At 47.7% G+C, this 27,152-nt stretch overlaps 2 protein-coding genes across 2 annotated transcripts in view; both read right to left on the reverse strand.

Moving 5' to 3' along the window:
* Positions 1–27,152, reverse strand: part of LOC119104893 (cadherin-23) — a gene marked incomplete in the record, with an annotated part of 112,011 nt that overhangs the window by 58,102 nt on the left and 26,757 nt on the right.
* On the reverse strand, positions 7,549–8,288 carry LOC119104899 (uncharacterized). Its single transcript, XM_037228639.1, has one exon. The coding sequence runs from the start codon at positions 8,283–8,285 to the stop codon at positions 7,902–7,904; it is 384 nt and encodes a 127-aa protein (XP_037084534.1). The 5' UTR covers positions 8,286–8,288; the 3' UTR covers positions 7,549–7,901.

The raw sequence follows: 27,152 nt of genomic DNA on the forward strand, positions 1-27,152 counted from the left end.
GTCAGCGCAGTGCATACGGCTCAATCGTCAGCGCAGTGCCAACGGTTCAATCGTCAGCGCGGTGCACACGGCTCAATCGTCAGCACATTACCCACAATAAATCGTCAGCACAGTGCCCATGGTTAAATCGTCAGCAAACTGCACAATTAAATCGTCAGTACAGAAAGAAACGTGATACATTCTCATCGCAGTGGCGGCACAGCTGACGATTTACCCAGCGTACTGGTTTAATCGCCAGCAGTTCCCATAATAAAAGCTTCAGCATAGCGCCCTTTTCAATCGTCCAATGTCTCTGTCTCCAATGTTTCCGTTTTCGAGTAGTAATCTCGTTCCATAGCAGTGCCTCTATCCCACCGATACGCAGCTTCCGCCGCAAGTGCGTTGGACGGTGTCTAAAGCCAACAAACACGCTCGACATACGCAGTTGAACTGTCAGGCGGACTTGTTTGACGCCGCTTGTTTATCGGCTACTGCGTACATGTCATATTACCTGATAAACTTGTGAGCCAACGGGCGTATCTTCCTTGATTGCAAAATCCAGCATGTCGCCGCCTTTTTCAAACTGCGGTGGCCTGTTCTGGGCCACTGCGCATGCGCAGAGAGCTGCCAGAAGAATCCACACATTCATGGCTGCAGATTTCGACGACGGTATTTGACGTCAGCAGACTCACACCATGCCTGAAAAGAAGAAGCGCGTGGGTGTACCAAAACCAAATAATCTTCACCTTATGCTGTGGCTAGCAAGGCAACGGTCACAACTTAGACTGCAAATAGATATAGGTAGAAGACATCATCCTCCATTCAGCTGTCCTAAAAGCCGACCTGGAGGTGAAAACAAAGCGGTCCGTGCATAATTGCCACACGTCAGGTTAATAAACTTCTTTCTTACCTCAAAAGGCCCGTTTTCTGGATCATACGGTCACCGTTTTGAATAAGGCAGCCCATTGTACAGATCAGTGGGCCCAATGTCGTCTTGCCGGGGAAACCTTTTTTCTAGCGATGGGGCCCCGTTACACACTTTGCCTTGTTTTGGGATAGCGAGGCCCATTAGCTAGGTTTCGGGGCCCATTCATGGATTGGAAGCATCCTGATCTCAATAAGGAGACCCCTCCAGGCGCCATATCCCTTTTCTGGGACAGAACGCTTCGTTTTACGATGTTTTATTGCTACGTCTTATGGCGATTTGAGATTGGAGGCTTTGTTTTATGACGATTTGAGTTTTGCTTACAGCTATTCACATTTGCTACTGCCGCTCCAAGTCAAGTTTCCAGGTCCATCTGTTAGGACATTTACAGCTTCTGCGCCGGTTACAGCCAAATACAGCCACGCAGGCGGGAAATGTTGAAACAATGCTTTGTAACGAAACCGCCAGATCAAGCATCTTTCAGTGGTCGTGTAAAAACTCTGCAACTCCAGTGAGAAATGGTGCGGACTCCGCTGCACTTGAAATGCTCTATTCGTCATTCAACGCCGTAGTTAGCGGTCCGCCTTTCGTGAGTCGAATTTGATGCCCTTCTATGCAAAATTGAATTCTCCGCCGTGACTGCCAGGAGCCAGGCCTAATTCCATGTCGTGACTGCCAGGCGCCAGGTCTCATTCTCCGCCGCGGCAGGTCTGATTCTCTGCCGCGCCAGGTCTGATTCTCTGCCGCGCCAGGTCTAATTCTCCGCCGTGGCTGCCATGCGCCAGGTCTATTATCGGTAAGGTGTGTCGCTCACCCATATACTAGCATCAAAGAAATGTTGCCAACTCTCACGTGTTGTACGGTCCATACATGTATACTCACTAAGACACTTACCTGCTGGAACTGTGCACGACACACCTTATAGGTCACAAGACTTCTATCAGGCAAAACCAGCCGTCAAGCGGCCCTCCCCATGCTCCGGCAACGATGTTACGCAGTGATTACGCAGTACCTCCCACAGTAATGTTACGTTATGCTACTCCGCCTGCCCACCGGCAGTGTCCCACTTCCTGTGGTTACTTCCAGATCCAGACGTCAGCGACAGGTTCCAGGACAAATTCCGGCGCAGGTTTTCAGCCGGTAAGATGATACTAGGAGTACCGTTGTAGTGTCCGGGAAACTAAGTCCGGTTGGTTTGCTGCCCATTTACACGCTAGCAAACGTTACGTGAGTCAGCTTGCGTGGGGAATCAGTCCAGGGAGAACCCCGGGGGCCCGGGCTCCCTCCTTCCGCCAGGGATTTTTTTTCGTTTATCACCACAGAGGGCTCCCGGTAGCTAAAAATCGGCGTGATGCGTTCTCACTGAGGTTCAGGCTCTTCCCTCAGAAAATCCTGGTTTCCATATTGAATGTTTAAAATTCAACTGAGGCCTACTCTAGAAAAACAGCGTATGGCACCGTATGAGGTTTGTGACCCGGCTTCCATACCATTCGCCGCCCTGGGGGAGGGAAGGGGGCGAGGAAGCCAACGACAAGCCCCACTCTTGAGCCTAGCACGGCAGAATCGGACCCCGAATGATCCCCTTCTCCAAACATTACGGACCCCTTGCCCGTGCATCACTGTCACAACCGCCGAATGTCCCCTGTCAAAGCGCGGCGTAACACTTCAAGGCAACGGGGCTGTCCATGCACAGACGGAGCTGCTGGACGCGGACTGACCTTCGGCTGGCGGCGAAGCCCTCGGCGGCGCAGCAGCTGTCTATCCAGAGCCTGCAGTCGCACTTGCCAAAATCCAGCTCACTTCAAACGCACAAAACGCACAAAACGCCAGATTTTGCGCCCAGAAACACCGCAAGAAGGCCGCAGCAGCCCCTGTTGACACCACGCACTCGCCTGGCCGGCCGACCGCCACCGCCCCGGGATTCGGTTGTAGTACCGTTACTCCGCGCGCCCGCGGCGCGGCGGGCGCTGCTCTACCGCTTCCCGAGCCGGTGGCGGCCAACCGGAGTCGTCCACCCCAGGTGTGTACGTGGGAGCGGCCGGCCGAAGAGACCAGCCGCCCGGACCTGCGGACGCGGAGAAAGCCGACCGGCCGGCACGGGACGGGCAATGGGCACGGGGTCAGGTGGGAGGAGTAGCGGGAGGGGGAGGGGCGGGGGCATGGCGATAGACGAGGGGAATGCTGTTGGAGAAGTGGGCAGAGAGGTCCAAGACGTCTGTCATGCCGTGCCGTAGCGGACTGATGAGTGGAATGCTGTCGCAGGATGGGGAGAAGGGGCCCAAAAGTTTTGTCATGCCATGCCATAGGGGATCGATGAGGGAAGCACTATCAAAGGAGGGGACGGGTAGGCCCAAACCTTCTGTCATGCCATGCCACAGGGTCTTCACGACGTGCTCATCTGCTGTGACAGTGAAGTGCGGGTTGATGCTATGCAGATATAAAACATAGTGAATGACCTGAGTCCTTGACTTATACCTTATAAGCCTTACGCCCACCCCGGCGCAGACCACCTCAGTGCAAAGGTGAAGATGGGCTGGTGCTGTCGGGAGAGCTTGAATAACTGAAACATTGGACCTGCTTTCCTCGACCCAACACATTTTGCAAAAATACTCGAGCCTGCCTCCCAGGCAGCTAAGGGAGTGCTTTTTCATATCGTCTGAAAATTGGTTGAAGAGGCAGGCTCACTAATAAGGCGCCTTTTATTTGAGTTCGAAGGCAAATGAACCATTACAACAAAATTAAGCACCACTTCTCCCAAAGTGAAACTTCTGTTCTTGTCTTTTGCGCCAATTCTTTAAATATGTTCGTTTCACACATTTCCAATAAGAATAATCTAGAGACAAATGATTCTCACCGAAAGCGAAAAGCCCTAGGCTTAAGGAAACTTAGAGTTTTTGCTTCGACTTTATCTTTTGAGTTGAGTACCTTGGCGTGAACAACTATAAACCTTCCGCAGCAGTTGGAGCAGGAGTATAAATTGAGGGAGCCAGCTAGTTTACCTTCTTAGGCAGTGACGTATTCAGGAAGACAACTTATGAACTGTCCCTTCGTCACGGAATTTGCCTCTTTTAAGATTTACGAGTGCAAGCAAAAGCGATCTCGAGATTCATCAGTGCAACTTGCTATCACCAATGCCGCACTAATGACTATCATTGATATAAGCATCTCCTTGATCTGGTGCCAACGGCGCCTTATGCACGGATAACAACATTGTTTATTTTCATTTTTTGAGAGAATCCTGTCCCTCGAACGTTGATTGGAGCCCTAAATGTTAGCTTGTACTTCAATGCTGTTTTTTGAAATGTTGCACAACTTAACCCGCGCCCGGCCTGGTGTATAAGACAGCCACACCCGGCAGGGAGGGGAAAGTTGAATTGCCTCCCTGGAATCTCCAAGAATACGCCTTATGAGACAAACAAAGATGCCATTGTGAAGGTATCGTCAAATCATGAAGAATGCACACAAAATGTTTGACCTTAGGCCACATGTGAGGTCACAAGAGGTTACAAAATATCAAAAACGTCAAGATGGAGACGCGTCAAGATGGACATTGAAGGCAAGAAAATAAACGGTAAGACTGTGGGGAATTCATTCCGACAACTTTTGTCACAAACAAGAGTCAGGTCAGATCAGATCACTTTTCAAAACTGGTCTACCAGTAGCATTTAAGAATGCTACTTTTTAGCAATGCAGTTCTAAGTTTTTATTAGGTGCAGCAGTAGGAAGAAGAATCACGATACAAAAGAAACCCCTAAGGCTGCCATAAAGGTCATTTGAGGTCAACTTAGGTCGGTTTAATGATCCACTTGAAGCGCTACCCGGGTCCATGTGACCAGTACAATGCTTTTCTGTGATCAGAAATGGTGCGTTGTACATGTTTCTATATTCAAAATCACACAGCTGTTGTCAACATTATGCATAGTCCCTTTGACGCTTGGCAGTGCATTTGTAAGAAGCTGATAAGGGGTACGTTGGTACATGAAGCGATATGTCATCAGCTCCAAAAAACGACATAGAGGTGGTCGCACGCGTCACACTCTTATCTAGACTGTCCATTTCTGGCAACATAGGTCATTGATCTTGGTGACCTCATTTGACCTTGCATGTTCTCACGTGACCTATTGTAGCCTCATTATGCATTAGAATGAAATCACATCATATTTTCAGTGGAGTATTCAAATTCTGCGTCCAAAATTACCTCGTGAAACTGCCTATTTTGAGCACAGTATGTCTTTTGCAGATGGCACCCACAGAGGTAGATCATGACCTGGGTGAAGGCCATCTTCCCTGGGGTCATATGATGCCTGTGCATGTGAACAAGTACCCTCCACCTCATGTAAAACACAAAAGCCACATAGAAAGAAATCTGAGGCATAAAAACTACGCGCAACATAATGTTCTATTGCTATGCCGAGTTTAAACAATTCCAAATTACTCATAACAAAGTTAGGTGTGGTGAAAGCTTACCTCTTTTACCTGAGAGGGGCCACTGATCCGGGTACGTCAAAACTTCAAATTCGCACACAGGCTGTGAAATTAGTACATAAACAGATGCGGAAAATTACGAGCTCCTGCAAGCTATCGTTTTTGAGCTGTGCTCGAAAAAATCGTAGGGCGAAATCAATTTCCCAGGCCGGGCACGGTTTTAAGGAAATGTTCCACGTTTGAAGATATCAAGGTGAGCATCACATGTGCTGGAACAAGCAAAATTATCGTTATTGACTTACTCTTCAAAAAATACTATTCAAAACAAAACAATTTCTCTGTGAAGTTAATACGTTCCTCGATACACCATTGTTTGATCACGTCATCGTGCCTCGCACAACATTGATTGCGAACCAGTGGATGACCATGTTATATCCGGAAATGGTGCTCACAAACGACAGATATGAACGACTCAACCATTATGTTTTTCTTGGCCTTGATCACCGCGTGGCCTGTGTAATGTCAGGATTTGAATGACGCCATTATAACGTCATGAATGTCAAGGTGGCATTGGAATAATCCCCCTGAAATAGTCTCCTCATCTTTGCGGCGTGCAGCTCAGAGGCTAAAGCGGTTGAGATCTTAAGAAGAGCAGGGCTATGAATTGCTCTGAATGATTTTCAAGATGTTTATTTCAGCTCAAATCCCCATAGAAATGTTGTGGAAGAACGCACTTGGTCTACCCCCTTAGGCATCATTTGATTGCCATGACTGCCACTCGAAAGGCATTCGATCCATGCCTGCCTTCATGTGATCAAAACTTGGCTTTGGCTTCTGGTTAAAAAATACATGATGACAAAATGTACCTGATATAGTTTCTGGATTGCTGAACTGACTGTGCATTGACACGAGTTCGGGGATCAACTTACCCCCCCCCCCCCCCCAACGGGTTTTCCGGAATGGTTTCCTAACGGCGAGACGTAGGCGAGTCAAACTTTGCATAGCTGTGTATAATTCAATAACAGGTCATTTACCACAACAAAATTATAGGCACCTTGCAACGTCGCTGACCTACAGTTGGGCAATATCAGGGCATGGATCAGTGAAGTTTGTTTCTAGGGAAACGTTTAATCTGATGCAACAACGGGGTGCTATACGAAGCCATACATTTCTGATATAGTTTCTCAGTCAACATGACATTTGAACGAAAAATGACATTGACCTAGAGTCAGGTATCAGGATGAGACGTAGGTCAAATCCGACCTGTTGCGTAACTCTAGAGCTTACTGTATGGGGCAGCTCTTAGCACTTTTCATTGACTTCTTAAAGGTCAGGATTGGTCACTGACATAAAATGAACCAGGTCAACATTTAGTTTTTAAGAACATACTGCCTAGCGTTATCTCTGATGCTTACTCAGATGTAAAGCTTCAAGCAGTCCTGTATGATTTTGGTCATCATGACCTCCAAAATGTCAAACAAGGTCACTGATCTTAAATGAGCACCAGTGATCTTTTACTTGGGTCAAATATCTAGGTTTTAGGGCACTTAAAACACAAATCTGGAGTTTGATCATTTTTTACCTTAATTGACCTGCAAGTCATCACCTAGGAGCCCAAACTGTGGCACAAGTGAGGTCACGTGCAAGGAAAAAAGTTCTAGGAGCGGCGTCAATGGCTGTTAAAAAGCCATATGATACACTAGGCAAAAAAGATGACCTTGTCAGATGATGGGGCATACCCTGAGTTGCTGTACGCGTGTTAGACGCGATGAAAAAGGTATAGACAGGCATTAAATGCATCCTTGCGAGCCAGAATACGAACCGAAGGCAACGAGACGAAAGCAACGAACTGCGATGTAAAAAGGGCAATGCAGCGAAGACAAAGGGATCTCACCCAATCAGTTCTATTCACGTGCTTCTAGTTGCCCCTTGTTCTTACCTTGCAACTTGCTTGTTTGGAAATTTTGTCGACCAGACGATATTGGCGCTTGTGGCTTAAGAACTCCTGGCTGCATATCATTATCCGTAAGTTTAACTTACCCCTACTCGTCATCTCTTAGAATAAAAACGTCGTGGGGACAATTGCATTGTTTCAGTGCGGGCACTAGGGGTATCAGGTGGCAATGCAGTTGCGAACCAGGAGACATTCTTTCGCCACACTGAAAACGGCAATGCACAAAACCATTTGCGAACGAAAATTGTATTAAATTATTCGCATGGTTTCGTCAAAAGCCGACAGGAAAACAAGTTTAAGACACCTTGAAAACAACTGTGAATCACAACGGTGGCTCGTTTTTTTCACGCTAGCCTCCAGAAAACGAAGATCGCCAATACCGCGCGGCCTGAACATCCCCTCCCCTTCCCCATCCCGCGGGCACCCCCAACAACGTCAACCACCGTTCGCCACCGACGCGACGACCTCCGACGACCAGCCACCTCCGACACCGTCTCCGATGCGTCGACGTCGACGGGGACGCGCTGAAGGGCGGGAAAGCGCCGACAGCATGCTCCCGAACATCGCTCGGCGGCGGCTGCGAGTGGGCGGCCGACCGTGGTCGGCCCGTCTGCGCCGCTACTCGTCGACGGCGGCGGGCGGGTCGGTGGGGTACGGCTTAGGCACGCAGGGCGGGCTGATGTTGCCCGGGAAGTCGCACGCCATGGCCATCGGGTTATACTGCAGGCCTGGCTGGCAGTGCTCCTCAAACGGCGTGCCGTACGAGCACTGGAAGTAGCTGCTGCAGTCGTACGGGTCCGGGTACAGGCCGAACTGGGTCGGGCACTTGAACCAGGGCGACGGCGTCGGAGCGGGCCAAGTCGGCTCTAGCTGCCGACGCTCGACGAAACTACGCACGCGCACCGCCGGCGGTACGGCGGGATGGCGGCTCACGGAAGCCTCGATGTTGGGCGAGGCGGCCGCCAGAGCGACACACAGCAGCGGCAGCGACAGCAGCAACATGTTGGGTTGTGGTCACGGACGGACTGAGGCGCGCGCTTCCCTATCAGGCCGGGCAGGCGCTGGGAACGGCCGCTGTCGGCGCGACAGGAAACGCGACCGTGTACCGTGCGAAGCATGGCTGCTGGGGGCCGTCGCTATCTGGGCGCGCTCTCGATATTCGCGGGCGATGCTTCTTACCGGGACGAACTTGAAATCGCTTAGACTAATGCGTCTCTGGGATCATGCGTCTGGTCAATGTCAATTGCAAGGACATTTCGTGATTTTGGCTCGCCTACTGACGCACGCAATTAATATAATCATGCGCAAATCGATGTTGCTTGCTGGTTGTTGCGTCAAAGTCAATATAAACACGGGGATAATACAATGCGAAGCATGCTGCACCAACTGATCTCAAGTCAAGGGATTATTCTAGCTTCATAAGTGGTTTTGAGCTGACATAGCCATCTTGACGACTTTTCAGTATAGTTCACAGTCCTGCCCTTCTTAAGACGTAAATCTCTCTAGTTTCTGAGATACACGCCCGCGAAAATGGGGGCAGTATTTCCAGGTCACCTTGGCTTTATGACACCATGGTAACATCATTCAAATCCTGCCATTCCATAACCAATGCGACCATCAAGGCCAAGACAAATATAATGGTCGAGTCGTTCACATCTGGCGTTCGTGAGTAAAGATGAAAAAGGGCCATTTCTTTCACCAACCAATTTTGCAACCGTCTAGGTCGTCACCCAAAGCCAGATTTTTCAGAAGCGTTACAGTATGATTTGTAATGTGATACATCACAACAATGAAAAATGAAATGCAATGCTGCGTGGCCCTAAAGCATTTTCGTTTTGGCAGTTCCTTTGCAGCACCAAAGTATCATTTACTGGCCATCAAACAGCGAACAATGATTAAGACCAATTTAATAAAATTATCAAATGCAGGCATCTCAACATAACCGGCCCAGAGGAGTGCAATTTCCAATTCAGGTGGGGTAAGATTGTGTCTCTTAGCCAGTGGTGTAGCTCGGTATTTTTGTGATGATTTTTCACCACTTTTTTATTAATATTCTCGGTTTTTACTTTTCATCATTTTTTAGGGTTCGGCCCGTAAAAACTAATTTTGAGAAACTCCACCCCTGCTCCAAGGAAGGTACGTAAGATCTGGGGTGTTTATGTATATATATATATATATATATATATATATATATATATATATATATATGAATATATATATATATATGAATAGATATATATACATATGTCGATACATAAACATACATATAAATATGCCAATCTACACATATATATATATATATATATATATATATATATATATAATCCTGAAATCATCATCTCTTAAAGAATGATGATAAAAGAAGAAAACTACATCCAAGGTTAGGGGGCACAATCATCTGCACTCAGCTGAATAAAAAGCTACGCACCTCTGGGCTGGTTATGTTAAGAATGTCTTTTTTTGATCATTTGATAAGCTTAGTCTCAGCCATCATTTAGTGTTTGATGGCCAGCAAATGATTATCGTGTGTAAATGATTTCCCGAAACAAAATGTTTAATGGTTATGCGGCATTGTGCTAAATTTTTATTTGTTTTGTGGATTATTGCATTTAGAGCTACATCGCAACAGCTTCTGGAAGATTTCGCTTCAGGTTACAATTAGGACGGTCCCAAATTTCGTTGGTGACAGAAAAGATGCTTTTCTCAACGCTGCAAATCGTTCCCCGAGGGCTGCCGAAGGTAAATATATCTTGGATTGTTTGCCTAGCCAGCATGGATGTACACATGGCACTAATGCTTGCGCTGGGAACAGGGTGGTTCAGCCAGCGCACCTGTGGCTTGGTCAAACCAGCGGTCCGATAATTCTCACGCGCATCTCTCTCATCTCGACTGTCGAACTATGCGAGAGTAACTAACAGGCAATACGCATCGGTCATGGTCATAACTAACGTGCCATATACATCTGACCGAAATTCCTGGCTCCGACACGAGTAGTCTGCCAAGGGTAGTCACCACCTAATTTCAGCTCTCTTCCAAATGAAAATGCTCATGCGCTTTGATCATGCGGCGCCAGTGCAGCACGACTCCGCATGTCCTTAGGAGCTTGCCGACATAGGCCAACACGATACACACACACACACACACACACACACACACACACACACACACACACACACACACACACACACACACACACACACACACACACACACACACACACACACACACACACACACACACACACACACACACACACACACACACACACACACACACACACACACACACACACACACACACACACACACACACACACACACACACACACACACACACACACACACACACACACACACACACACACACACACACACACACACACACACACACACACACACACACACACACACACACACACACACACACACATACAAACACACACACACACACACTATATATATATATATATATGCATATATATATATATACATATATATATATACATATATATATACATATATATATATATATATATATATATATATATATATATATATATATATATATGCATACATACATACTACTGCACCGGTATGCTCCAACACGATATACACACTGCACCTACACCGCGGCTGTCCGGTTTACAATGCCAGCAGTTGAGTCAGAGTTTATCTACCGTGGGATCGTTAAGCCGTCTGAGGCTGCATAATGTGACGAGACGGGTCCCACGAAGCGCGATCAAACTTCACCACAAGTCCTGTAACTGTCCCAAACTTTAATTAAGCATGCATAGCAACAACATCGTTGACAATATGCATTTTGTTTTACCCTTTCATGCGTATTGGCATGCTATCATTGCTGTATAGTTTTAGACAGGCAATGCTTTTGATGCTATGATCAATTTTGACAGAGGTCTGCATTTATTCCCTTCTCACCTGGCCCACAGAGATCCGAAAGGAGGTGGGCGGGAGAGGAGGACAGGATTTACCATCGATGTTTCAAGCACCGACAAGTTTTCTTTCGACCTTCAATAACGCCTGTCGCTGAACCAATCTCATCAGCTTCAAGACAATACCCGGTGCAGCCAGCAGACGGAAACCTGCGGGGTCGCCGCGCCTTTGCTGAGACTGTGATCTGAAGGTCTGATGATCTGAAGATTGTTCTGAAAGATGGAACTCTCGCTTACCCCAGCGTTTCCTTCTGTACTGTGACACACCAGGCAAAAGTCGCGGACCAGAAATGCGGCATCGAGCCTATGAGTCAATGAGCCTTGGTGCCCTCGTGAAGCGGGACGCCGCTGAGTCGTCTGCCCCCCCCCCCCCCCTCACCCCACCACCTGGTGCCGTCACACAGCCGCTGAGACACCTGCAGCTGTGTGGGATGCTCGGCTCCGTCCCGCAATCCGTTTATCTCGGCGACTGACGAGAGCCCGGCTTTGCTCCGAAGGCGGGCTGCTAGTAACAGACCTCCGCGGTCGGGTGCGCTAGGAAGAGAGCATCGCACGGGAAATTGGCATTTGAAGTCCTGTATTCAAATCAAAATTCACATTTCATTTTCTTATTCAAATTTGTTAAAAAAGTAGACAGTGTTTTTAACTTACGTTCAAAGTGTGGGACACGCCTAAACATCGTACAGATAACGGGCGGGGCTCGATGCGACGCTTCCCCTTAATTTTTTTTCCCTGAAAATACCTCTCCGGCATGAAATGTGATCGTGCCTAAATTTTCAGCATCCTTTCCTGCATGGCTGCTGATGCACAACTGACAGTTCACAAACAACATATGCAACCTAAAGTTAACCAGCCTTGATGCAAATATCCGTATTATTACAGTCACCACTCAAACATCGGCCTGACCTTGTGCATCAGCAGCATGAGAACCACAGCCGGCCTTCCGTTGTCGACCGTGTGCATGTCCACGCGATGGGCTCGAATCTCGCACTTGGCAAGAACTTTTGTCGTTTCGCGCCTTTTTATTTAAAAGGTGGTGCCAACACGGGAATCAATAAGTCATGTGCCGTCACATCAGGAAACGCTTTAGACGGGCCTGCGAAGGCCAAAACTAACGGCCAGAACAAATGACAAAACATGACGGAGCTTAGGCATTGGACGTGGCGGCTTAAGACAAAAGTAATAGCGCTATTCCTCAACGAAAAACAAAGAGAAAAGAGGTATAGATGCGTTGATATTTCGGCAACATGCCTTCGTCGAAACGAACCGCAGAAGTGTATTTCAATGAATGAATAAATGCACTTCTGTTATTCGTTTCGATAAATGCATGTTGCCGAAATGTTGACGCACCTGTACCCTCATTCTCCTGTTTTTTTTACCGATGAATAAGGCTATCACTGCTGTCTTATCTGTGTGCATAATGTTCCTCGCAAATTCCCTTAAAAACTTGCATCATTTTGAGCCCGATCTGACAGCTTGACGAGCGGCCAAGGGATTCAACAAAATGCTTCGATATTTCACACATTGCTGGAAAATTTATGCAGCTTATGACTCTCATGATACAGTTTATGAGACACTCTAATCACGATGATCTCACGTGCAACTGTCAGGACAATGCATTTCACATAAGTCATTGAACTGGAGGAGGTAGGTTAAATTCGTGATCTAGGTATTGCAATATGCAGAGAGCCTGACGGCTGCTCTTCATATTGGTATTGCTGTCAGCCAAGCTAGCACATCCCGATCATTTTTTTTCAGTACTTTCTGAGTGACTCCGGCTGCTCTCAATCTTGTCGGGCTGCTATGTTAGCTGCATATTTCCCAAACCTACGCTCAATTCGGGAGCAATTTGCCGTGATTTAAGCGGTGCAGCCACTTGCTATTCCGGCCGGGAAATCTAGTACAGCACTAAGTCATCATGAGGCCTCGTATATTTTGTTGGATGCCTATCTCCATTGACACCGATGGATGGGGGGGGGGGCAGATCAAAATTTCAGGTTCGAATTGACGCCACCTGAATAAGGGCATCAAGTGAGATTCTGAACAACGGATACGTTTCATATTGGCCAAACTTTGCTTTGCTGTTCGCTAAAATATCACGTTCACTTCCGCCGCATTGTAGCGCTAGATTGGCCACTTTTACGGTACATATTGCATTTGCAAGTCCAAGGCTTATGGGAGTGATACAAATAATATGTCAATCCACACTACAATTATCAATTGTATCCACAACACAATCTACAATCCACACAACAATTATAACACAATTATCCACACTATTTTCGTGTTCTTACCCGACACTTGCTTGGCCGTAACAGTAGATACACCTTCGCTTGGTTTTTTATTAACAAAACTGTTAACATCGGTGCTGGCAGTTATTGGTCGGACATTGTCAGCAAATCTTGCATCGAATATTGGCATTCTCCGCCAACATAAAATAACTCGTGATGCTCCGTTCTATTTCTGTGCGTAACTGATGTTAGCGAATAACCCAGTGGGGCTTAAAATCAATATTTCGACTCGGAAATGATTCATGGGTTGTGTTTTAATCCCGGGGTGGGCCATTTTAAGTCCGTTGCATCAGATGTCACGTGGGTATGACGTCACGTAATAACCTATATGTGCGGGTTGCAAAAGGCGTCCATGTCCACTGTGACAGCATAGGGTGCTGGTGTCCAGGTGTCCAGCTCCGTCGTGACAACGTCAGGTATTCGGTGTCCAGGTATCCAGCTCCATTGTGATCATTGTCACAACATAATGCATTGAAGCATCGCTTGTGGGCCACAACTATTTTATCGAAGACTTAACCCGACCCTTTCAATTGATGGATCTGATATCAGAGCTAACGCTAAGTAGTGCTTGTTTTGTGAGCCCTGACCCCCTCCATCTGGTCGTGCAATTCCATGTGAATGGCAGAATTCAGTGGCGGAAGTTTGACTTGCCACAAACTCGCCCAGTCCATCCTGCCATCTGACGTCACCTGACCTTTAGCGCGACCGCTGGCGCCGGCCGCGGTCCGTGCCTGTCAAGGGCAAACAGCGAGTGCCAAAGTGACTCGAATCCACCGCGCCACGGATGGGTAGATTGAAAGGCAGGCGCTATAACCAACGGAGCGTTCGGGACGGGCAATATATGGTTAACAATGGCAATACATGACAATTCATATGAGTCAATACATGTGGTTCCCCGGCTGTAAGTGCATCAGCCACGTCCGCGCGTGGTAGCTTGTTCGCCCGGATCAGCAATCAGTAACAGACTCCTCCACCGGATTCGCTGTTTGAAACGTAATCGTTGATAGCTTGCGATGCTTGCTGACTTGCGTGACACACTGTCGGCATTTGCACAAGTTGTGCACGCCTAATTGATGTGCAGATATACTATCCGCCACAAATAGCACAAACAGGGGTCATCAATCCGCCTGACACAAAACCCGTTCGTGGAACTTACCATCAACAGCTGACTTGGGCCTCGCAAAAACTTTTAACTCCTAACGCGGGGGCATGATTACATCGCTTTCAGCACAGATTTCTTCAGTTCATTGACTTGCGTGCAATGGACGCTACAATTGCGAAACTGAAATTATGGATCCAAGTACTCAGATGTCTTTGAAAGTTTCCAAGTGGCTATGTAAACGCCTATACAGTCAAGAGGTCAAAGAAACATTAGAGTTGCTCGTTTCCGTTTGGTTCGTCGTGCCGTAAAACACCCAAATCATTATTAAAAGCTCAAACAAACCCCGGGCAGTCGGCGGGCCACAAGAAAATCAAAGTCTCACAACAGCTTCGTGAATGAATCCCGGAGGGCTAGGCACCCCTTACACTGATAACATCTTCAGAGAATTTAAAGCTCCTCATGGAAGGCGGGCACGACTCGGAATCCGTCAGTGGCATGCAAAAAGTGGGGATTAACAGCCGGTGTACGAATGCCTGCCTGGAAGCCTTCACAGGTGTCCGGCAAACTCAAAGGCATTCGTGAAAAGGGAAAGACAGGATATGTTTTAGAGGCTCCAAAGAAATTGGGGCCACCGGCAGCTGTTCTGATGCATGCACAGACGAGATGTTGCAAACGCAGTGTATCACAGGCGTCGGCAAATTATTAGACATTATATAGGATTTGTTTTGTTCTGTGTTAATGATGTTAATATGCTAGTGCTTGTGACATTAGTTGGCGAGTTAGAGTTGGTTAGTGTGACTGTGTATTTGTTTACATTCGTTTAGAATCGCTTACAGTTCAAGAATTGTGTCGTATTGCACCGATCTAACCATGATCTCATATCTTATGTTCGATTATTTCAGAAAATACTCTTTTTATTGTTGTGTATGTGATTGGTTCCCCTCTGCCCAGCCCGCGCGGTCGTCACCCTGGTGGCACGTTGGCTTAGCGCGCCTGCGTTGTGAGAAAGTACGCATTTTGCGTTGGGTTCGAATCCCAAGAGCGGCGGCCTTTCTCTTGTAAGGAGACCCTCTATTTTCGCGTCTCTTCTCGAAGCTACATGGTCACGTGACCCGGCCAATCACAGGCCGGGGAATAGGTCACACCCGGGGTTGGGGTCGGCGGTGGGTCAGTGGTGGTCCGGGCGGCGCCGGGAAAGGTAAGTCAGCTCTCGTTGATATTCACGACGTAGCTGGCTCCTTTCCCTCCGCTCCCTTTGACTGCCACTCCGGTCCTTCTACCCTCAGCTCTCGTTGATATTCACGACGTAGCTGGCTCCTCTCCCTCCGTTCCCTTCGACTCCGACTATGGTTCTTCTACCCGCCGCTATCGTTGATATACACGTCAGCGTGTTCTTGTCAACATCGCTATCTACGATGTTGGCACATCTTTAGTGGCCGTTGCTGTCACCGACGATTGCTACGTCCCCTGGGGATTATAGCCGCCATGTACTCTTACCGAACATGGTCTAGTGATGTAGGAAATTTGGATGACTTAATGCCTACATACTCCCGTGATTAATATACCCTATTTTGGTTTAACGCCTTTGGTATACTAGAGATTAAATCGAGCCCGCCCAACATAATATTATGTTGTGCTCATCGTGGAGAATACCAGTGAAGGCCATTACCATCACATGAAGGTCATCACATGTCTTAATGAAGAAAAGAGCTGAAGAGGCCGGACATTGTGATGATGGTTATGAGAGGCAATGGTACATGCTAAAACTTTCCGAGAATTTCCCCGACAGGTGGCAGGTCAAATGTTGAAGTCCATCGGCCGGTGGCGCAGTTGTTACAAACGTTGGTTACATGGTAGTTTCGGTGTTTATCGCCTTGATAGTTTTTCACGATTCGTTACTGGAGTGCGAGTTGTTAGTGCTACCTGGGCTTGTGATAGCCTCTGTTTTTTGCATTTCTGTATGCATGATTGGGATCCGTGGAGGAGTTTTGATTGAACGGTTAGCAAGTAAAAGAATCGTGTTGTCCAAAAATCTATGTGGGAAAAGTTCTTAATGGGAACGCGGGAGAGATCGTGGCGAGAATTGCGGCACATCAACTTTCACAGCCAAATTCTGCCTTTGACCTGGAATATGACAACCGCATGGCGGGGTTGGTGCCGCATGACAATTACTGCTTAGGTGGGCACTGGTCCACGAAATCCACAGTCAAAAGATGGTTCGGACCAATGTTTTTAAATTTCCACACTACGCCTGTTACGATATGGAAGAATGACATTTTTATGGCCCACGTCACCAACAAGAACACATTTTGACGAGTCAACAAACCAAGTCGCCAAAGGGGCTCACCCATGATGCACACAGATCTGAATGCACGCGCTGCACTCCACCATCGGGGCGTGACGGCTGGGTCCTCTCATCGTAATGGTCGTGACGTCATTTTGACGGTCGTGACGTACTCGTGATGCCTGCGACGTCGTAGTGACAGTCATGACGTCATCGTGACGGTCGTGACGTCGTCGGACAATCTGTCGCGAGATTTCTACCTTTATTAAAGTACAATTGTTGTGCTCACTCCCACACTTCGAGTACGTCCTCGTTTGTGCTCAAAGGGCTCACCTCACCTCGCTCAAAGGCATTCTGATAATGGTCATGTCTTGCAAGAGATTAAAGATGTGTTACGGACCTGACACTCGAGACGCTCTACCTTATTTATAGCTCATTCTACATATATGTATTTGTTGTATTCGTGATGAAATAGTATTAAGCACCAATTGAATCATGATTATTATCATCAATAAAATATCATATCTGTAAATGTATGTAAATATATTCATTTACTGACATTTGCACTTGTATCTAAACATTAATAAGTACAAATGAAGGTGCGTCCAATATACATTTAGGAATGGTGCACGCTGATTAGGGATATCAGAAGGCACTCAAACCATGCCTACGCTTATCTAAAGCGTTAACTCAGTTCCATTAAAATGATGGCCCTAGGGGGCCTTCTGGAAACGCACTACTTGCTCCAGGCCTTCGGTGTGTCTGCTGTGTGGCGACCGTTGGGTATGTTTACTGTGTGGCTTAAATACAAATGTTTGGATGAAATATGTTTGATCTCTGGTCCCTCATGCAAATCGATCCAAGCACTGTTGTGGTAGGCAGGTGGGTTGCGAGACCCCGTTTTGTGATTTTACAAAACCTTAAAAATGGAAGCGAAAACACTTGTTTCAAGTTCGATGTCCAAGATTATATCATGACACAATCACTGCTTAAGATACATGGAAGGAACGAAAAAAAGTTTAGAGTGGTAAAAAAACTCACTTACAGTCAAACGAACAACACGATTTGTGTTGTTAGAGCGAGCGTCAAGGAATGGTCGCTTTTTATTATTGTTTTTCGTCAGCCATTGCCTCGCGCCATTGTATGTGCTATATCGCGTGCCAAGGGACAGCCGTGTAATAAAGCCAGCGAGACAGTTCGTCACAAAAAGCAAGATGGCTAACGAAGGCGACGGGCTTGTCGTCCCCAGCCACGGTCCTTGGCACAGACTGCGGATTTTGTACATACAAGAGCGCCTGGGCAACTCTATGAAAAGCTCGTTCGCTATGACACAGTTCGGGATTGCTGCATTGGGCCAAACGCGATAACAATGAGCGGATATTATCCATTACGACAGACGCGGCGAGGCTTGAATGGAATCGTAGTTTAAAAATGTGTCCAACACAGTCGAAAGCGACTCGGTCTACAGCATCTTCAAATCATTTACTTTTGGAGACGACTTAATCAGCTGGAGATGTCTCTTGCGTAGCGGAATGTAACTAACTGTAAAAAAACGGTTTCACCTCGGTCTGTTCTAGGTCATCATGCAGTTTAGGCCATTTTTCAGGCCATCAGCATGTTCCTCATAAGTAAAAACTGCATATACCTCTGATCGGTATCCAACTATAGTTATCGCGGATTATAATCGAGCTTAAGATGTTGCAGAAAACAGATGAAATAACTGTCCTCGTTACGTTATGTTATCAGTCGATGTCAGACATGCAAATTTTGAGGCAACCTTTCAGCGTCATCATGTCATGTAAACCAAGTTTACTTTGGTAGCGTGGGCTCCAAGAGTAGCCAAGAAAGCGCTCCGCAAAAGCATGAAAACGGGAGGTCTGGCTTATCCTGAACTAAATAGGTTTGTTTTTCTAACCCAAATCAGTTCGTCACATCTTAACAAGCCCAGGGGGTTGATTTTCATTTTTCATGCACTGGCGAACAATACACCAACATCACACCTTATCTTAAAACAAAGGACGAGTGATTGTGGGACGCCGCCACACCAGCCGCAAGGGAACAGTAGTAACGCATCCCAGATGACGTGCAGCACCATCACTGTGGTTTGTCTTGTGGGCACCATATACCGAGTCTGGCACATATAGCACCACCTACCCGCAAAACGACCCAGAGTGATGGGCAGGCGCGCCATCTGTAATACATTGCTGCTGCTCCCTGGCGGCAGGTGTAGCGTCATGAATCGACACTACCTAAAAGCCGAACCATAGTGAAAGTTCATCCTGCAGTTGCCATGCGTGTGTTCCAAGTGGTGGAGTTGCATTCAGTTGCAACGGATTTGTTTTCGCAATTGTAAGGCGCAGAAACCAACCCCTGTCGGCTTTGTAGTTACCAGTCACGTCTCATATGAGGCCATACAACACTTTCAGCAAATGGTAATCGATCGTCTTACGCAGATAAAATATACTTAAAGACGAAAAATTCAGTCAAACATGATCATGCACTGTGAATTAAACACTTGCCCCCTATCTTAAGACATAAAACTGATGCATGCAAGTTAAAACCACCCATTCGAGCGTCAAACAGGCCAACTTTATTGTGCGGAAGCCAATGGTGCAAATTTGGAGGGAAACTTTAAATGTACTCTATATGCCATACGAGTGAGTAAAATTTTAGTAAAATGAAGACATTGAACACACTCAGCTGGTTCACTTCTGCAGGCATGACGTAATATGTCGGCAAAGGCAAACTACTTTGACTCGGCCGGTGCGTCCCATTCGGGGCGCGGAAGCAATGCTCAGGCTGGGGGCGTGGGGCTCCAAATTGTCACAGCGGGCCACCTAAGACTAGATGGTGGACCTCTTCTAAGCCAGAATGGGCCCTATGCAGGTGAAAAGAGGTCCGTTACAGGCCATAATCCGCCCTGTACATGCCAAAATGGGGCTTTCACGGTCAATAACCCATTTACCCTCTAAAGGTAAGAATTCTACATTTCGGAATGGCAATAATACACTTCAGAATGGGAACACTTCAAGCTATAATGTGCCCTCTTCAATTCAGAATAAGCCCTCTACAGCCAATAATGGGCTCTCCACAGGTCGGGATGGCCCCAATAGGGATAAGAATAGGCTCTCTGCAGGACACAATAAGCCCTCGACACCCCAGTCAGACATGGGCCTTCTACGCGTCAGAAGGACTCACTTGGCACAACAGGTCAAAATGGGACGTCTACGGGTCAGAATGGGCTCTCACTGGGTCAGAATGGCCTTTTTGCTGTCCGGAATGGGGCGCTCTACGAGCCTAAATGGGTTCTGCTTAGTCGATAATGTGCCCTTCACAGGCCAGAAGGATGGGCCTCCTACAGGCCAAAATGAGCCCTCTATGGGCTAGTTCTGCCCCTCTACAAGCTAGAACGGTCCTTTATAGCCAATAATGGCTCTTCTACAGAATGCACACTCTGAAAGCCCGAATAGGCCCCTATTAATGTAAAATTCACCGTTCACAGCCGGTAATAGGCCTTCTACAGATCAGAAAGGGCCCTCTGCAGGCCGCAACGGTCAAACCCTGTGGAGTTTGACCCAATGGGACTACGAGGACCCATTTCGACTCTCTAAAGATCAAAATTGGCTCTCTGCAGTTAATACTGGATCCTTACTGGCAATGGTGGATCCTCTATAGGTCAGAATGCGTCCTAGGCCAGGCCCCATGCCTAGGCCGTCCACGGCCAGAACAGGCCCTCTACAGGCCAGAGTGGTTCCTCCACTGACAATAATGAGCCACTTGCAGATTAGAATGGACTCTTTCGGGCAGGACTTGGCCTTCCAGTCAATAATGGGCGTTCTACAAATTATAATGGGTCTTCTGCAGGTCATAATAGGCCTTTACAGACGTATTATTGCCTTCTTTTGGTCAGAATGAATCCTTGATAGACCAGAGTGAGCCATCGGCAGGCCAGAACGCACATTTACAAGCTTACATAATCCCTTTACAGTAAAGAATAGGCCCTTAACATGACAGAATGAGCCCTCCACAGGTCCTCCAAGTTGACCGGGGGGAGGGGAGCTGTCTCCACTGGCTTCCCCCCTCCCCCGGTTCCCGAGTCCTTGCGCCACACACATTTCGCAGAATTGGTTTTCAATTACTTTGATGACCTTTCTGCGGTGAGATTTCCTGTTCGAAAGCACGATCACATCCGCAACTACAACTTTGCGTTCCTCGTTCACTTGCGAATTATTTTCTTCCCGACAGGTTATCTATGAGAGTACATATGGGCAAAGCTTTGCCCAAACGAATAGTCTTGTTGTTTGCAGGGATTGGCAGCATTACTGTGATTGCAAGTTCTGTAACCCGATTTATGGATTAGTAATTTAAAGTTAGGTTAGACAACAGCAACTAATTTCAGGCTACCCTGGTTTCAAAAGGAAGTTAGTGTGCAAAAGGTGCTTTCTCTTGGCATTTACCCTGCGGCACCAAACTTTCCCGAATGACAGAAACTTTCCACATGTCTGCCACGTGTTTTGCCCCCACATTCAAGCATTTGGCATCACAGAGAGCCCAGACCAATGTTGAGCCCACGGGTTAAGCCGTGTCTCCGAAAAACGTCCGCGGTCTGTTCGCATCACCAACGCGCAATTACAAATTGCCGACGCTTGAAGTCTGATGATGATGTCTGGCTTTATGTCCACTAGGAAAGCCTGAAACTCTGCTTATGGTTCCAAAAATAAACATAGCTTAAAGTTCACACGGTTAGATCCACCAGTGTCAATTAGTAAAGAAATGCGTCGTTGCTTCTTCGCTGCTTGTTGTTCATGCGCGGATTGCCTTATTATTTGGAAGCAAACTGGACGACCACTCTACGATATCATAACTCATCGCGACAATGGATATCGGACAGTTAGAGGATGGCTTGGTACGCCATTTCCTCCCCCCCCCCCCCAACCTGAAGACGCGAAATGTCTCCAGGGATAGGCGCGAAATGTATCCAGGCTGCAAGGACCTAGACAGGGATAGGCTTGGGCTGATTAGTTGGTGAAATATCGCGCCGATAGCGTCGAATCTGAGGAGGACAAGTCGCAGGCAGATATCGTCTTTACCACAAGCCGAGCGATCCTGAAAATAATGACCTGCACTTGGTCTGAATGGCGGATCACGGCACCATAGCGCCGGCACCGAGACGGTGTGGGATATGAGGTGGTATGCCCCGTATGTGATAGGAGATATCAAACGGTATGGAAGGTGAGGTGGCAGCCCTGTTTGCCCTTCTTGTCGGCTACGTGCGGCTCCACGTTAACACAGCAAACGTCAGACTGGCCCAGCGTGACGAAGCATATTCCTTACCCCGCGATCGTCTTGCCGCCAATCCTCGCCATCGCGCCATCGCCATCATCGCGCCGCCAATCCCGCCATCGCGCCAATCCTCGCCATCGCGCGACGCTTGCAGCAAGAAGTGTTTGCAAAGGAGCCTAGCCTCCAGCCTTTCAAACGACGCTCTGGGTCGCCATCGCTTCTGCGGTGCCAACATATGACGTCACGCCTTGCGGAGCGCATGAGGTGATGTCTGGCGCGCACTGAAAAAAATTGCCAAAAAATAAGATTTGCATGGTGCTAATGCAAGGAAATGATGCTTTTGGCATTTCTTCGATGCATGGTGCGATGATTTAGCAGAATGTGACTCCGGCTTGAACACGCGAATCGAGTCCGCCAGCTTTAGGATGTATTTTCACGAAACCATGTTCATTTACAACAGCGTAGACTTCTTAAATACTAATTTGGCCAACGTGAAATTCTGACTGTTGTGGTATCATCGACTGATTGCGTCATACATCATTTTTATGCGGAACAGTTACCTGGATTTACGATGAACCATTGCACAAATAACAACTTCTGAGTGCGCGAGACCCACTTCGCTCTCAAATAAATTGAATCGTTTTACATCGCGGAGCATCTTGGAATAATGCACAGACATGTTGGCCTGTATAAAACGTGGTGGCGTACACAACTGCGGGAAGCTATTATATATATATATATATATATATATATATATATATAATCAGCTATTTAAAGAGAAGATTAACCTACCATGTATGATGAAGTTTGTACGAACTGACCAACACAAATGTCGTAAGCTTTTGGTTCACACCATAGTCAGGCTATGTCGTTGTAATCAAAAAGCTCCTTTGCTATGCTTTGATCATCTTTGTTTAAAGCGTTATCATATATCACAGGAAAATGACCTCGTCTTGTTATCTAATGATCATTCCACCCACCACTCAAGAATACTTAACAGACAGCAGTTAAGTTGTTGCCGCAAAAGTGAAACCAAATGTGGAAACGGCAGCCTTACAAAATGTATCATGTTTCAAGGGATCATTAGCCCTGTTTTGCAATGCTAATGACGCAACAGCGCTGGCCGCGGAGACTGGACGTTATGAAACCCGAGATATCCGTAGTTTGAGCTCGTTAGCGTGGACATGAACAGGAAACAGCAGCACGATGTCCAAAGCCAATGGCGCAGCCACAGAGGACGAATGCAATCACAAAAATCCATGCAGAAATTATTATTGCGACCTGTATGCCCGGCTGCCTGGTCGTGACGCACGCGGAAGACGCATGGCCTTAGTAGCAGCGAACTATGGATAACTCGGCGCTTGATATGTGCCGGATAGACGGGATTTGTTCTTCGTAGCTTGCAGCTGTACCAGTGAGACCGTCATTTGTTAGCGTGGTTAGCTGTCATGGATGAGTTCAGGTCTAGGATATGGTGCAGGATAACTGACTCAGACGCGCGGCACATTATACCAGATCATCCCTCAGACGCGCGGCACACTATACCAGATCATGAAGAATGTTGACATGCCGCTCACCTATATATACTGTAAGCACGGGAATGGCCTACTGTCCCAAAGGGTTCAGATAATGAGCATGCCCTCATAATGTTTGAAAAGATGTTGCACAAGTATGAAGAACACCTGACGTTCTTGAATTTGTCAAAATTCACTACCATTTCTTCTATTCATGTATTCACATAGAGAAAAAAACGGGCCCCAAAACTTTCCGACCGTGACTCAGGTTCTGCAGCTGATGTAGACGCCCAAGCACTACGACGTATGGTGCGAATGGACTCAACTGAAAGCAATGAAGTCATTTGATGACCGCAATGACGTAAAGACCAGGAACACCGAACTACTACTTGGACAGTCAGTGCACGATATTCGGGTCACAGTACCAATTTCTTTGCTTTTGTTGTTTATTGGTGTTTTCGGGCGCGCCGACTGCTGCGCTCATTCGGCCACCCTATTAAGTTAACTTAACTTGATAAAGCTTACAAAAATAGCTTCCACGCGTGAATTTACGCCAACCTGTGGATAATAGTGTTACGTGTTGAGTACATCACTAAAGCCTTCACTAAGAGCTTCCAATTCCCACCATTTCATTCAAAACTGCGTGGAGACTGGAACATCATATTTAAGTAGATATGAGATAAGCCAACTTAACGTGCTGATCTGTGATCGAGGCCAGACACGCCCATGACAAAAATGCACGGTCATATCTGTTGTTTTTATAGCAGATGTGCACGAATCCGTGAAAGACGGAGTCGCGAGTGAATACATGAACGTCGTCATTGTTATCGATGACTGCACTGGCATCAACTGAATTTGACGCTCTGTGCCTCATTGGCGCGTGCTGTGCACGCTTTTCCCTGCAGGGAATATCTCAGATCGTGACAGAAGCGGTCCAGCGGTCTTCAGGCTTAAATTTTATCTGGATTTCTCAGAAATGATACCTGGAATTACTTAGAAATATGAAATGTCACCGAGAACAGCTGGGCCGAGCTCCAGCAAAGATCCAGTTCTCCTCACGCGTCAGCGTAAGGCTAACGTTAAAATTAACAAGTGGTGGATGTGCATTAAATTAACAACAGGTGGATGTGCATTGACCTACCCACGCCCGTGGTATGTGACGGGGTGAGTACAGGAGTGATGGGATGGACACAACGACAGGAGGCTAGTGGTGACCCCAGGGGCGTAGCTTCGCGAAGAGGGTGGGGAGCGGGGGGGGGGGGGGGCTAAGCCGCGAAAAAAATGAAAAACATACCGCAAATTCGCTAATAAACAGGTTTTTCCCCAAACTTGGCAAACTTCGTTCTCAAAGCTGGGTAGGGGGGAGACTGGAGCCCAACAAACAACTGGACAGGCAACTACGTCCCTGGAAGATCTCCAAACATTTTTTAATGAGGTATCAACAACTCTTGAGGTATCAAGACCACTGCCGACGTCACGTGTCACGAACGGTGAAGACCGCTGCCGACGTCAGATGCCGTGAAAGGTGAAGACCACTGCCGGCGTCAGATATCGCGAAAGACGCTGAGATCCGCAGGGCGCATTGCCGCCAGCCGGTCATCAAAAGCTGCTAGACTCCAACGGCGCGTCATTGATCTGCTTCCGGTGGAAGGGTCTGACTTCCGGTGCGTCGTTTGATTGGCACTCGAAACTGGCGGCGGGCGGGGGCGGGAGAGAGGGTATGAGAGGCACTCCGTTCCTCTTAGTGGCAAAGTTGGTTCGTCGCGGGTCTGAGGGTGGCGAAGTCATCTCCGAAGAGCATCCTTGCCCTTTTTCAGTGATGTCAGTTGACGTGCCTTTTGTACCCCGACGCGCTGTCGACGGCATCTAGCTGGCGCGGAGCGGAAGTAGATGTCGCTGTGAAGCGCCGATGGCGTCAGCTGAAAAGCAGCCATCGCCCGGCATTGAGTTCCGCTTGATCACACTCGCATAGAAGCGAGCAGCGCTGATGATAACACAGCTCAGCCTGGGATAGTTCGGAAGATGGCTGTAAGAAATCAACTGCCGTTGTAGGCCAGAGGGCTCTGAAGTTTGCGTGGCGCTCTCCGGAAGCGCTGGCAATTGAGGGGAGCATCGGCCCGCCGACCGGGTTAGATGTGGATTACGTCAGACCCGTGAAGCCAGCCGGTTGCACTGAAATCCAGCGAGAAATGAAGTGCAAACTTCTCTCCTCTCTCTGAGGAGGTCATTGCCCTCATTTGATTGCAGTCTTTGCCCCCCCCCCCCCCCCAAAGGAAATCCCAGTGAACCGAGCATTCGAGAGGGGAGCCAGGCGAAATCCCCGGTGCGCCTCTCTGCGTTACAGCTATGTGGTTTGCTCCCCTTCTCCCCTCCATAGTTTTGTTTACTGAGCTTCATCGCTGCTCATGTGATGCTAAACCACCCAAAAGTTATTCCAAGCTAAACTCATCAAAGATCAAGGGATACGTCACGTTGAGTAAAACGCAATGCAGGGCAAATTAAAAAGTAAACTGATCAGCACAGTCCCTGGGAAGATATTCTACTCCAATATTCACGCCAGAAATCCACACCAGAGGGAATCAATTGTTGGTCAGTGGGTTGCAGGACAAATATACCAATAACAACTGCCCGGTTGGGCAATTGACCAGGGTGCATCGAGTTGGTGGAAGTGACAATGGGATTGTTCGACGTTTAATGCATTGCACTGCTAAATGTAACCTATCTTACAACATTGCAGCGTTATTCGTGACAACACAAAGCAACACTGTAGCGTGGTGTCATACGACATAACATCCTACAATGTAACACATAGCATGTTACAATGTAACACTAAATACGCTGAAGCGTTACAATGTCGCCTACATGGCAGGCTAACGAAACCGACAAACCCATACTACAAATCATGTTGCCCTTTTGCGTCGCGAAGCTAACGTCGCATACGGCTGTTGCCATGAGTCACTTTCGATCTGGGTCACTGAAAAGGTGACTGAGAAGAGCGAGATCCCTGCATACAAATGACGACCCGCCGCCAACGCCCCGCGGAGCGAATGCTGATTGAGTGGGTACGTCTGAGAGGCATTGCTGTTCCGCCGTGCATGTTTGGTGCTCTACGCGACTGGTTTGAAATATGACGCGCAGGCCTCCGCCTGCAGTTCAAATATGGCGCGCCTACCATAGGAGCTGCATTCGTTCCTCTGCCGCATGAATTGGACCCGCTCTCTGAGCTAAGTGATAGACGTTACGAGTTCGGAAGGGTTTTGTCGCGTAAAGTCAGTGACTACGGGACAGATTACCGATGACAACGTGACCAGTTCCAGGTCTCAGTGCAATGTGGTTGTGTTATCGCTAGAAAATTTCAATGCCTCTTGGCATGTCCATGCACCGCTACCTGGGGATATTCCGCCACATACGTCCGCCAGGAAACGGGGTTATCCACCACATACGTC

The sequence above is a fragment of the Pollicipes pollicipes genome, unplaced genomic scaffold (assembly GCF_011947565.3).
Source record: "Pollicipes pollicipes isolate AB1234 unplaced genomic scaffold, Ppol_2.1 Scaffold_6052;HRSCAF=7182_pilon_pilon_pilon, whole genome shotgun sequence".
In the NCBI taxonomy this organism is placed as follows: Eukaryota; Metazoa; Arthropoda; class Thecostraca; order Pollicipedomorpha; family Pollicipedidae; genus Pollicipes; species Pollicipes pollicipes.